This window comes from Drosophila montana, unplaced genomic scaffold (assembly GCF_035044405.1).
Source record: "Drosophila montana isolate Dmon_TW-CO22-7 unplaced genomic scaffold, ASM3504440v1 contig_402_1, whole genome shotgun sequence".
Lineage (NCBI taxonomy): Eukaryota > Metazoa > Arthropoda > Insecta > Diptera > Drosophilidae > Drosophila > Drosophila montana.
The window spans coordinates 891,946-906,175 of record NW_026998739.1 but is presented as its reverse complement, the minus strand read 5'-3'; the positions used below and the strand labels follow the sequence as shown (position 1 = coordinate 906,175).

The 14,230-nt window shown below is 38.3% G+C and overlaps 1 protein-coding gene and 2 long non-coding RNA genes across 3 annotated transcripts; 1 reads left to right on the top strand and 2 right to left on the bottom strand.

The window, feature by feature from the left end:
- Window positions 1–2,823: 2,823 nt before the first annotated feature.
- On the bottom strand, window positions 2,824–4,054 carry LOC135438997 (uncharacterized). Its single transcript, XM_064697571.1, has 3 exons — window positions 3,816–4,054; window positions 3,106–3,765; window positions 2,824–2,985 (listed from the first exon to the last, which is right to left on the bottom strand). The coding sequence occupies exons 1-3, from the start codon at window positions 3,883–3,885 to the stop codon at window positions 2,957–2,959; spliced, it is 759 nt and encodes a 252-aa protein (XP_064553641.1). The 5' UTR covers window positions 3,886–4,054; the 3' UTR covers window positions 2,824–2,956.
- A 35-nt stretch (window positions 4,055–4,089) lies between these two features.
- LOC135438998 (uncharacterized) lies at window positions 4,090–4,671 on the top strand. Its single transcript, XR_010437964.1, has 2 exons — window positions 4,090–4,334; window positions 4,420–4,671. It is a non-coding gene; the product is annotated as an uncharacterized LOC135438998 (long non-coding RNA).
- Window positions 4,672–6,683: 2,012 nt separating this feature from the next.
- On the bottom strand, window positions 6,684–7,514 carry LOC135439090 (uncharacterized). The gene is made up of 3 exons (XR_010437987.1): window positions 7,375–7,514; window positions 7,158–7,309; window positions 6,684–7,109 (listed from the first exon to the last, which is right to left on the bottom strand). It is a non-coding gene; the product is annotated as an uncharacterized LOC135439090 (long non-coding RNA).
- Window positions 7,515–14,230: the final 6,716 nt, after the last annotated feature.

Sequence of the window (14,230 nt, the reverse complement as noted above, 5' to 3'; positions counted from 1 at the left end):
GTTGTGTAAGGGTTTATCGAAGTTTTCTTAAAGGGAAAACGGGAAGTTGATTTTGATCGATTGGGGAGAATGGCAGGTGTTATCAATATCCTCTCAACTTTTCTGTCGTCCTTACCATTCATATATAGATATATTATGAGACGTTGTCTTCTGAGCCCATTCCGTCTTAAAAAGATTCTTAAGGAATGCTTAAAATAGTTTGTTATGGATTCTAAGCTATAGTGCAAAATTATAAGATTTTGCGTTCTCTTTAACTGGCTAGTAAATACTCTATATTCAAAATAATTAAGTAGATTCTAATGATGTTCAAGTATATTTGAAGCTCTTATTGCTCTGCACTCAATTAATAATTAATTAAATGCTCTGCAGAGTTTTAAATGTCGCGACATCTCCTTCAAAAGGATTAAGTGGGTGGCAATAAAATAAATACAAAAGAGAACATAATTTGTATTATATAATAGACAACGCGCCTTGTTCAGATTGAATCAAGTGCCGGGGAGGTGCCATGTGTTTGACATTTGTTATTGCCCACTTAATAGGGTGTTAAGTAGCGAGGAGCACTATGTATAATGCCCATCGTACTGCCATACTTGACGGACTTGTGGAAATACAATGCCCACTGTGGAGTGGCTGGCGGGGGGGCAGCAACTGCACTCGAGAACTTGAATAATTAAAAATACAATATGTAGTGCAAACAGTTGGGCAAAACTGGAGCGTTCTGCTGTTGGCTGAATGGCAGCCAGTCCTGGCTGCACTTAGCCAAAGATATCCACTTACAGGACTCAACATCCGAACATCCAACCCACTGACAAGGGAAGTCCTGACAAGCTGTGCAAACAATCGAAGCAAAGGCTCGACAAAAATGCAGCCCGTGCCGTGATTTCTTTGCAGGCAAACGTGAACATTCCGTGCAGATGCTCGCACATAGCGTTTATGGGTCAACGCCAGGAGTAAGACGTACATGTGGGGATGAAAGGACCTCCGGAAACTAGAGAGGACAGCGTGAAAATGTTTCAGAAACTAGACACAAATGTGTTCCCCGATGAAAATGTAGCAAAGTGTGGCGATCTTGAATGAAGAAAAGATGCGTTATGAAAGGCAAGGAATCGAAATTTGAATAAATCCGACATAAGTTATATTGTGCTCAAATAAAACATGCAGCTTATATTTGGCAAGTTTAAGTAAGATTTTAATAAGAAATACTTCTTTGGAACGATACTCATTTTGACTTTGCTTGAAATCCTCAAGTATTTAAAAATATGAGCTGGATTTTTTAAATAATTCCTTTTCACAAATTGTATATATGACCAATTTTAACAACAGTGCTTTGATAACTAAGAATGTGAAAATATTATTAGACAGATGTCAGAAGCAGTTATACTAATATGATATGAAAAGTGTATATATCTCTTAGAGGTATACTGGGGATGTATGTATTCTAATCCTATCTTCCACTTTTTGTCTTCAATCTCACATCACTAGCCGAGGGACATTTTCGTTCGTGCGGCAAAGTCGCCATCGTCATTGTCAACGGTTTTTGGCTTTGTTTTGCTATCTTTGCCGCTGCCGTTGCCTGTTACGGTTACGGTTACCGTTAGCGTTCCCGTTCCCTTTATTGTTACTGCTGCTCTTGCTGTTGCTGTTACTGTTACTGTTTTATTTATTATTTGCGCTCATTTGAGTCAATTACGACAAACGGAGATTGTTAATTGTTTTGCTGCTGCTGCTGCAGCGGCTGCCGCTCAAGTCCAAGGCAAACAAGTCACATCCTGTCCATCGGTAACAGGGGGGGTGTGGGGCGCACTCCATTTTGTTTTCTAGTATTTATTCGTTTGCCTCTTTTGCCTTTGTTTCGCTGTTGCTGCTGCTGCTGCTGCGGCAGCTTCTCGGCTGCTGCTTATTGTTTGCCTTTTGGTCTCTGTTGGCCTTTGTTTGTTTGCTTTTGGCCAATAAACGGTTTCTCCCCTATGGCTCTGCTTGCCCCCGCTGGCCACCCACTGATCTGCAGCGCGTTTAATGGCGCGTTGAACGTTACATTTGCTCATCGTCTGTACCACGCCCCTCCTCTCTCTCTCTCTCTCTCTCTCTCTCTGTCTACTCTCTTCCACGTTTCAGCTGTTTTTCTTGCTGCTCGACTTGTTGTCGTGTCTCTTGCGTAAACTTTAATTGGCTGTCAGTTCACTGAGGTAAGTTTTAATTAATTTTTTCGACCATGTTTAATGTGTGGCTGTGTAGGTGTATCTTCATCTTAAATGGGTGCCTCTACTATGTGCACTTCTCGGCGGCTAAGTGGTGCGTTAAGCTGGGCACTCAAATGTTTTGCTAATTGTTCTGCCAACATTTTGTGCGGCCCAGGGGAGGCTCTGGAGGACGTACTGCTTAAAGGTTGTCAATCTTTGGAAATTTATATTTCTTATGCTTGAACAAAAGTCTTATTTGACTTTTATGGGCTTTCTTGCAAAAGTGAACAAAATATTTGCTACTCTCTTAAAGATGTTTTGAAGACTATAATGATAATGGCATTTTTATGGATATTAAAATGTATTTCTTATAGGTTGCAAAAAATGCTGGTGTATTGCTTTTGAGCAATGGTCAGTCTATTCGGCTGAATATAGAGATTTATTGAGTTATTTGTATCGGACCTAACATTTGCCCTCACAGCCTTAATCCAAGGGTCCCCAAATTGAATGGGTACATTTTGGATTTTGCAAGTCATTGCCATACTAACCAAACAAAAGAATTCTACTTTTACACTTATTCACTTTAACTTTCTTGTTCCAATTAACGTTTGACTATGCATTCTATGAATTAAAAGGATTTACGTTTTAATTTCTACGGAATATTATATTTCTTTGAATCGGCGAAAACTAATTTACAAATATTGGACGCCAAAATTGCAATTTTGATAAATTTTTGAATTTATACAAATCTTATTCATGTTTTGTAGGGTTGCCAATTATTCCAAACGTGGAATTTTGCGAGAACCTGAAACGATATAAAGGAATTCAATTTAGAATGCAACTACATTTTACAGAAATATTTATATTTTTCAAGATCTTGTTTGCAGTTCAAGCTCTCAATTTGTATTGTGGAATCTGTACTTACCGATTTGCCACATCTTTTGGTTCTTACTGTTTTCCTTAGATATAATTTTTTCTGGCTCATTCTTTTTCTTTAAGTGCAGTTTTTCCTGATTTTTTTTCTCAGGAGGTTTTATAAGTTTTTCAACCTTGCGGCTTCGTTTGCTTAATATAGTCTTATCCAATTCGCTTAGATGCTGCTGATCATATTCACTTAACATACGTAATGGTATCTTCATTTGCCAGCGCCTAACAAAGCCACTGGTCTGTGGCCTAAAGTCGACTAAGCAGCGGTTGTTTTCCATACCATGGAACCGCCTGAGATTTTCGACTTTATAATGATTTTTAGTTGAGCTCATAACCTCATGGGCCATGATTTCTTTTAGTTTCCTTGACAAAGTGGGTTCCTGTAAGTCTTCTCCAGTTAATACTTTTTCTTGCAGTTTCCGCCTCTGTAGATAGTGCTCCTTGAGTATCTCATTGCATTTGCGGATCTGCTCGGCAGCCAGGTGGCTCTCAAGCCGTTTCTCTGTAATGGGCATACCATGTCGTGATCTTTCCTCATGGATCAGACTAATTGCAGAGCTTTTGCTTAAGAACTTGGAGTAATTGGGTTCGGGTATTGGTTTCTTCAATTGCTTAAAAGATGTCACATAACGATGTGCGGAGTAACCTGAATAAGGAGCTGCAATTTAAATTAGAATCTGCCCAAGCTGTCCAAGCTATGGCACTTACTGTTTGGGAATCTTTTGGTTAAGCCAAAAAGGCTCATACTGTTAATTTTATTAATATTTTTGGCGGCCATTTGGAAATTTATAATTTTCAGATGGGCACTTTGTGTACGCTTTACAATTTTGGCTAACTCCTAACAGTTGATTTCAAATGTTATCTGGTTGTAGCAGATGTGACTACACGAAAATTTTTCTTTAGTTTAGGTAAAAATTTATATTTTGTTATAACTTTGGCCTACTCTGCTTGTTGAAAGCAATGGAAATAGTTGTCTTTCCAAATGTCAAAAAATACTTGGGAATTGAAAGTGAATTTCGGCCATGTACTCAAAAAATTACGCGTAACTGGCAAGCAGATCCTAACTAATGTCACCTAATGCACAACGATGCGCTTCATTAGCGAAATATCCAGCCTAATGTCCATTAAGCACCTTCCAATTGAGCCCAAAAGAAAAGTGCATTAAGTATTTTGTAATATTTAATGTTCGTCGAAAAGGTCGGCCCCACCTTAGTTGGCAAAACTTCGGTATGACTTAAATAATCCTTAACCGACCATCATCATCATTATTGCGATGACGATGATTATCATCATTATCAACATCTTGTTGTAGCAACCATGTCCAGCAATCGCACCCGAAACGTGCTGCTGCTCCTGGTCTTACCTGGCATCTCGTTTAGAAAAATTGCTCACGCACGGTGTCGTTTTGGATGGTTGGCGGTGTTTCGGGGCTGGGCAGAAGGAGGATTTTAAGTGCTGGCAGTTCTGTGGTCTGGCTTGCTCCTGATTTTGTTTACCATTTACCGTTCAACATTTTCTGCTGTGTATCGTTCGTCGCCTAAGCGCATTAAAAGTTTTCTTCTTTCATTTTTTTCCTTTCGGCGATTTTCCTTTATTCGTGCACTTTATCGAAAGCACATCACGTAGTGCACCTGATTTGCTGACAATCCTTGGACATTCTAAATAGGCAACCGGCACAGGCTTAAGACTGGACTCAAAGCTTCTACTCGGGCTGCATACGAAATTCATGCAACGCTTTGTGGCATCGTTTCAATTAAGATTAATTGCCTTCAGTAGTTAATAATTTCGCTCGCTTTGATAAATATTTAAAACACCTCATGAAAGTGTCTCACTTTAGGGATCCAAAGTTAATTTACAGCCTAAATGGCCCAGAATATTTTTCGAAATATTCTGCTAATGGGTCTCGTCGTTTAAGGGAATTTTAGAAAATGTGAGTATGCTGAAATTTGAAATTTACGAAGCTCCAAGTTGCTTGAAGCAGTCATAACTCTTAAGGGTACCAAAAGGCAATAATGTTCAATATTTGTCGATATAGATAGATAGAAACATCTAATTGAAAATACAATTTATATATAATAAAATTGCCCTGGACTTCGTTTTTTCATGCACAACGAATTCTTCATGCAAAAAAGAAACATATATAGAAAATATATAATCAGTTAATACGATTGAATATATTAAGAAATATGATGGATAGTAGTAGAGCCGTTTATTTGACATGAACAAGAAATATGATTAAATATTAAAGTATGTGGGTCAGAGTTCAATGGTACACACACTCTTCTGTACACGAAGCTATCCAACAATACAGATTTCCTCTTCTGAACTTCACCCTAACCACTTTGGGTCTGTGTGTTTTGGCCAGCTTTGTTACATTTCACTCCTTTGGTCACAGTGCGTCATGTGCTTGGGCTTGCACCTGCTTATAGGGCAGAAAGGCGAGCTATTGCATTGAGTGCGACTCGTTGTTAAAATTGACTTCAATGCTTTCACATCAGCCAAGTAAATCTGTTGGGCTTGTTGTTGTTTTGTGGCTGGTAATTGTAAGCGAAGCTCGGCAGCCCACACGAACGTCAAACAGAACTGGCCATCATTTTGGATAATTGGTTTTCCATATCTTTGAGCTATGGCTATGTACAAGGAGGTGCAAACGTGTGCGTAGCTATATATAGCGCAAGTGGCAGCTAAAGCTGCAGATCCTCTTACATAGACACCATATATGACAGAGAGATGAGTTTATATATGTGCATAAAAACGACGATTATAAAAAGATCTACTTATGTGATGGGCAGAATGAAAGAGAATCCTAAATAAAATTCTTTGACATTGAGCATTTGATATAAAAAGGTTGTCAAAAAATTTATAAATATTTATATTTATTCATTAACTGAAAATTCTCCGAAGAGGTTAATATTAGTTAAGCTCAATAATTGGTAATTATAGTTTTATTTTCGGTGAAGTTTAGAATGAAAGTAATATATATAGTTAATATATATTTGTAATATTGTATTTTATTCTGTTCTATTATACTGCAATGAAAAAGTGTAAAAATCGGTTTACAAAATTTCTTAATTTATTTTGTCAAGCGCTTAAAATGGTAAGCCATTGGGAAATGCAAATTTACCCAGGTAGCTACGGTAAAAGGAACTAAATAGCATTAATAAACTGTGAAATTGAAAAAATTGTATACGTTGCAGAGCTGTGCAAACGCCATGCTCCATTAGTGTAGACCAACACACGGAGGTTTGAACCGCAGCAGACCTAAGGCCTATTCCATGCCCAAAAACCCGAGCCAAACTTGCGACTCAGCAAATCAAATTGAAGGACCGTGCGCGTATCTATGGCCAAAGCTTGCCCAGCAGCTAACAGCTTTTGCATAAAATTGACAATGCATTAGGAGAATAGAAGGAGTGCATCCTTTATATGTAACTATGAAAGTAAATGGCTTGGTGGGAGCCGAGTTTGTGTGTCAATTAGTTTATATTGCAATATATTTTTGGCTATATTGACTATTTCACATAGTTTAGATTGAGGGATTACATCAAGTAGGCCTCTATCTCAAACGAAAGAAGTATATATTGTATGCATTTCTATTTTAATAGGTTGCTTAAATTACACTGAAAATTTGGGTTGTATGTCTAAATATTTACGCTAGCTTTGTTCTAGTCTCAAGTTGTAGTCTTGGGCGAGTACCTAGATTTCATTCGGAAGATATTCCTAACAGCACCAGCCATTGTCAATGCAGCATGCATTGCAGTCGTATAGATAAATGCAGGGACTACAGCATGTTGAGCAACATGCGCAGTCACAGGATATATAACAGCACAGAGTACAGCAGGGGCTGCAGCAGGTACTGCAGCACGGACTGCAGCACGGACTGCAACATGGGATACAGCAGGGGCTACTGCAGGCACTGCTGCAGGGGCTGCAACACGGGCCGCAACAGGGATTGCAGCAAGAATAGCAAGGAGAGCACATCTTGGTAATTGAAGACGGTTATCGCTAATAGAAATAAGTTAATTGATGTTAAATGAACGTCAAGATTCTTACTCTTGAGGGAAGTTCTTCACAAATATAGGAACTGCATATTTGCAAACGAATGGTGTGAGTGTTGATTGGGTTGCATGGCGCCCTCGATTGTCAGAGGCCAAAAGTTCACACAAACGATATCACAAATGTATAACCACACGAAAGACTAGAGCCTGCAATAAGACATATGAGTACAGAATTATTATTATATTTTTATTAAATCAAATTGTATACTCACATGCTTGCAGACAGTCATAAAAACTTACACAAACATATATAGATGTTAATGGAACAGTAGCCAAAAGAATTATGATAAAAGGTTGATTTGTAATGCTATAGTTGAAAATATTATTTCAAGGCTTGCTTATCGGCTCTTCATTTCATGCTTTGGAAAAAGGTATTATAAAACAAAGAAGAATCCATATCCTACAGCTTGAAGAATGCATACCTATTCAGGATATATATTTCTGTAGAAACCAACGAATCTACTTGGTAAAAAACTATATTGACAATGCTTTAGATAGGTACAACTACTGTATCATCAAATTGCTTTGGCCCCACAAACAAAATTTTGTTTTCTTATTTTTATATTTTGCAATGAGGTTTCCTCAAATTGAAAAATCCGCAGGTAAACAAAAGTTGGATACTGAAAGTGCTTTTATCGCTACCTCAAAGAAAACTTGTTTTCTTGAATATATCCACACACATTTACAAAAGTAGATAAGTGTGGAATAGAAGAAACATTGACCTAAAAGGAACGCTATTGCTTAAAAATATAAAGACCAAAGACCACATTAGTGTCCATGGCTACTATATATATATCACATTTGCTGTCATTTTTTGATATAGTACGTAATTGACAGTAAAAACAATTAGAAAAGCAAATACTCCACATACCAATATTATGTCTTTGTCGACTTGTATATAAATAGCTTAGCATAACGAAACAGAACAGTACTTCTCACATGCTCGCCATGGTAAGTCGCACAGTCAAAAGTCAATTTCAACACAAAAACTTCTTAGAGAAATTATCAGTTTTTCAGGTATTTGCTGGTCTTTGCAATATTTGCATTTTGCATGGCAATGGTTAAATGCCGTCCAGATAGATTACGGCAAATTCAATTCAGGCAAGGCGGGCCAACAACCACAACTACAATTAGTGACCTTTGTATAACACATCCTAATATACCTCCTTGTCGCACTACAACTACTGTGACAACTCCAACAGCAACTACTATACCTACAACCACAGTAACAACTCCAACAACACCAGCCCCAACCACAGTGCCAGTAACCACAGTGGCAACACCAACGCCAACTAGCACCACTACAGAAACTAGTGACCTTTGTACAACATTTCCTAATTTACCAATTTGTCGTACCACACCGACTACAACCACAGTGACAACACCAACGCCAACCACAGTAACAACATCAACCCCAGTGACTACACCAACGCCAACCACAGTAACAACACCAGCCCCAGTGACAACACCAACGCCAACCACACTATCAACACCAACCCCAGTGACAACGCCAACCCCAGTGACAACACCAACGCCAACCACACTAACAACACCAACGCCCCTGACAACACCAACGCCAACCACACTAACAACACCAACCCCAGTGACAACGCCAACCCCAGTGACAACACCAACGCCAACCACACTAACAACACCAACGCCCCTGACAACACCAACGCCAACCACACTAACAACACCAACCCCCGTGACAACTCCAACGCCAACCACACTAACAACACCAACGCCCCTGACAACACCAACGCCAACCACACTGACAACACCAACCCCAGTGACAACGCCAACCCCAGTGACAACACCAACGCCAACCACACTAACAACACCAACGCCCCTGACAACACCAACGCCAACCACACTAACAACACCAACGCCCCTGACAACACCAACGCCAACCACACTAACAACACCAACCCCAGTGACAACTCCAACGCCAACCACACCAACCCCAGTGACAACACCAACGCCAACCACACTAACAACACCAACGCCCCTGACAACACCAACGCCAACCACACTGACAACACCAACCCCAGTGTCAACACCAACGCCAACCACACTAACAACACCAACGCCCCTGACAACACCAACGCCAACCACACTAACAACACCAACCCCAGTGACAACGCCAACCCCAGTGACAACACCAACGCCAACCACACTAACAACACCAACGCCCCTGACAACACCAACGCCAACCACACTAACAACACCAACGCCCCTGACAACACCAACGCCAACCACAGTAATAACACCAATCCCAGTGACTACACCAACGCCAACTACGGTGCCGACACCAACGCCAACCATAATCTCAACCACCACAGTAACCACTCCAACTTCTTTGCCTACAACGACAGTGAATTCTGGAGGAGAGCACGAGCACCACAATCATCACCACATTCATAATCACCATATACCTGCATTTCCTCTTCCGCTTCCTTTGCCGGTGCTTTCCATACCGCCGCCACTCCACCTACCGCCGCCACCCCACCTACCGCCGCCACTCCACCTACCGCCGCCACCCCACCTACCGCTGCCACCCCACCTACCGCCTGGTAGGTTGCCTGGACTTCCACCCTACCTACCACCACCTCGGCCTTTTGGCTTCCATTGGAAAGCCCTCAGTCAAACAACATCAAAAGTCGAATAAAGTTGTATGATTACAAAAAATATTTAAAAAACGATCTAAATTTAAAAGCATTTGAAGAAAGATGAATTAAATAAACCTTCAATATTTTTAAACGAAACTTAAACTGGAATAATCTTTGTTTAAACTATAAATATATAAATATGGTATATGTAAACTATAACCATTTACGAAAATAATGTTACTTGCAAGCGATTTGTCATTATGAACCTATGTTATTATTCGATTAATTCGACTTTGTTTAATTTTTAAAATAGAAGCAATAAATAAAAGCTATGTTCGCATTACCGAAGACATAATTCACTTGCAGACATACATATATCAGCTGATAAGATTCTTTTCATTTTTACCAGAGCTATAATGTACCGTATAAAAAAATAATTTGCTAGTATCTAAGGTGCAAAATAAAGATATTGCGAGCAACAAAAAAGTTTTCTCTTCTCAAAGAACAAAATTTTTTAAAGGTAATTCCTAACACAGCCATATGAAGTGATGTAGCGCTTTGAACTGATCAACATATGTATTGCCTGCGCCGAGCTGCGTAATAGAACATCCTTCTGCCAATATCCATACATATATGTGTCGCTTGTTGAGCCTCTTAAGCAGTGTCTTTACTTCTTAAAAGTTAATTCGTGACTATCTTCTAGATTTATTTATTTAATCCTATGAAATGTTTCAACACAAAAATGGATAAAATTTGTTTGGGGTCTTATCAAAATAGTTTAACTTTCCTAATGTACAATACGACAGCCTACATACTATATTTTATTTATATACTCTCATATAAAATTAGTATGTAAATAGGACTTGCTACCGACAGTAAAAGAATTCTTTCTGCACGTTAATTTTATAGAGCAGTAGAATATATATTTCAAATTTCAAGACTAGCTTTTGACGTTTTCGCATTCAAACAGAGGCGAATAATCGTCCTGCTTAGTTTCTATGCCACATTTTGCCTGAACATGCATAAACGCAAGAACATTAAAACCGTTTTGCATGGGTTTAAAGTACAGAAACTGACTTGTAATATAAAATTACATATATTTACTTTCGATAAAAATAGACAGAATCAGAGGTCATATTTGCAGCTATAACAATATTTTATTTTATATTGACATTAATTAAAATAATACTAGATAAAAGTTTTAAATATATTGTAAGCAATGCAAAATCTTTCAGCAGTTCTTGCTATGCTTAAAAATGCATTTCCTTATCGGCGACCTTGTAGTACCTTCGCTCACATTCACAAAATTAGCCTTCAGATATATGTTTGTAACATTGCAAGGGAAACTTTGACCTTTCAAAACAATTTATTTAAGTTGATAAAATTAATAAATTACTGTCTACTGCTGACATATATATTGCACAGGTTAGTTTTCTAATCTGATTGAAGTTCATTGACAGCGAGTGCAATTGAGAAAGAAAATTTCACCTATCTTTGCACTGCTATACATTTCCCTGTCCCTATATAAAGAGCTTTGCTCAACGAAAAGTCAATAGTGCTTCTCAGTTGCTCGATATGGTATGTGACGACTTAAGAATAGACTTTTCCTTTAAAAATTCTAAGATTATAACAGAGTTTCAGGTTTTTATTGATCATTGTAATTTTTCAAGTCTTTTCTGTCCTGATAAATTACGACACACACTAACATCGACAACCCGAGAATCAACCACAAATACAACTCAAGTTTCAACTCCAAAGACAAAATATATTATTCAACCAAGAGACAACTTAAATTCCTACAGCAGATTACAAAGACAACACCTGTTTCTACAACAAAGACAACTCCACTTTCAACTACAAAGACGACCAAAATCTCTACAACAGAGACAAACCCAGTTTCAACTACAAAGAATACTCCACTTTCAACTACAAAGACGACTAAAATCTCTACAAATAAGACAACCCCAGTTTTAACTGAAAGGACATCACCAATTTCAATTGCAAAAACAACTTAAATCTCTACAACGAAGGCTACAAAAACTACATCTGTTTCTACCACAAAGACAACTTCACCTTCAACTACAAAAACGACAAATATCTCTACAAAAAGGCAACATAATGAGGTTTCCTCAGAATGAAAAATCCGCAGGTAAACAAAAGTTGGATATTGAAAGTTCTTTTATCGCTACCTCAAAGAAAAATTGTTTTCTTGAATATATCCACACACATTTACAAAAGCAGATAAGTGTGGAATAGAAGAACTATTGACCTAACAGGAACGCTATTTGCTTAATAATATAAAGACCAAAGACCACATTAGTGTCCATGGCTACTATATATATATCACATTTGCTGTCATTTTTTGATATAGTACGTAATTGACAGCAAAAGCAATTAGAAAAGAAAATATTCCACATACCAATATTATGTCTTTGTCGACTTGTATATAAATAGCTTAGCATAACGAAACAGAACAGTACTTCTCACATGCTCGCCATGGTAAGTCGACACTCAAAAGTCAATTTCGACACAAAAATATCTTAGAGAAATGATCAGTTTTTCAGATATTTGCTGGTCTTTGCAATATTTGCATTTTGCATGGCAACATTTAAATGCCGTTCAGATAGATTACGGCAAATTTAATTCAGGCAAGGCGGGCCAACAACCACAACTACAATTAGTTACCTCTGTATAAAACATCCTAATATACCACCTTGTCGCACTACAACTACTGTGACAACTCCAACACAAACTACTCTACCAACAACCACAGTGTCAACACCAATGCCAACTACTATACCTACAACCACAGTGACAACACCAACGCCAACCACCACCACAACAGAAACTAGTAACCTTTGTACAATATTTCCTCATTTACCAATTTGTCGCACCACACCGACTACAACCACAGTGAATACTGTGTCAACTACAAAGACAACTCCTCCTTCAACTATAAAGACTACTTTAATCTCTACCACAAAGACAACTCCACTTTCAACTACAAAGACTACTAAAATCTGAACAACAAAGACAACCCCAGCTTCAACTGAAAGGACAACCCCAATTTCAACTACAAAAACAACTAAAATCTCTACAACGAAGGCAACTAAGACAACTTCTGTTTCTACCACAAAGTCAACTCCACTTTTAACTACAAAGACTACTAAAATCTCTACAATTAAAACAACCCCAGTTTCAACTGAAACAACAACACTAATCTCAACTGCAAAGACGACTCCTGTGTCATCTATAAAGACAACTCCACCTTCAACAACAACGAATACTAAAATCTCAACAACAAAGACACCCCCAGCATCAACTGAAAGGACAACCCCAATTTCAACTGCAAAAACAACAAAAATCTCTACAACGAAGGCTACTAAGACAACTGCTGTTTCTACCACAAAGACAACTCCACTTTCAACAACAATGACTACTAAAATCTCTAACCCGAAGACAACCCCAGCATCAACTGAACGGACAACCCAAATTTAAACAGCAAAAACAACTAAAATCTCTAGAACGAAGGCTACTAAGACAACTTCTGTTTCTACCACAAAGACAACTCCACTTTCAACTATAAAGAATACTAAAATCTCTACAATTATGACAACCCCAGTTTCAACTGAAAGGACAACACCAATTTCAACTACAAAGACTACTAAAATCTCTACAACAAAGAGCACTCCTGTGTCATCTACAAAGACAAATCCACCTTCAACTACAAAGACTACTAAAATCTCTACAACAAAGAGTACTCCTGTGTCATCTACGAAGACAACTCCACTTTCAACTATAAAGACTACTAAAATCTCAACAACAAAGACAACCCCAGCTTCAACTGAAAGGATAACCCCAATTTCAACTACAAAGACTACTAAAATCTCTACAACGAAGGCTACTAAGACAACTCCTGTTTCTACCACAAAGACAACTCCACTTTCAACAACAAAGACTACTAAAATCTCTACAACGAAGACAACCCCAGTTTCAACTGAAACAACAACACAAGTTTCAACTACAAAGACTACTCCTGTGTCATCTGCAAAGACAACTCCACCTTCAACTACAACGACTACTAAAATCTCTACAACAAAGACAGCCCCAGTTTCAACTGCAAAAACAACTAAAATCTCTACAACGAAGGCAACTAAGACAACTTCTGTTTCTACCACAAAGACAACTCCTCTTTCAACTACAAAGACTACTAAAATCTCAACAACAAAGACAACCCCAGCATCAACTGAAAGGACAACACCAATTTCAACTACAAAGACTACTAAAAGTTCTACAACGTAGGCTACTAAAAGTTCTACAACGAAGGCTACTAAGACAACTCCTGTTTCTACCACAATGACAACTCCACTTTCAACTACAAAGACTACTAAAATCTCTACAACAAAGACAGCCCCAGTTTCAACTGAAAGGACAACACCAATAACAACAACTAAGACTA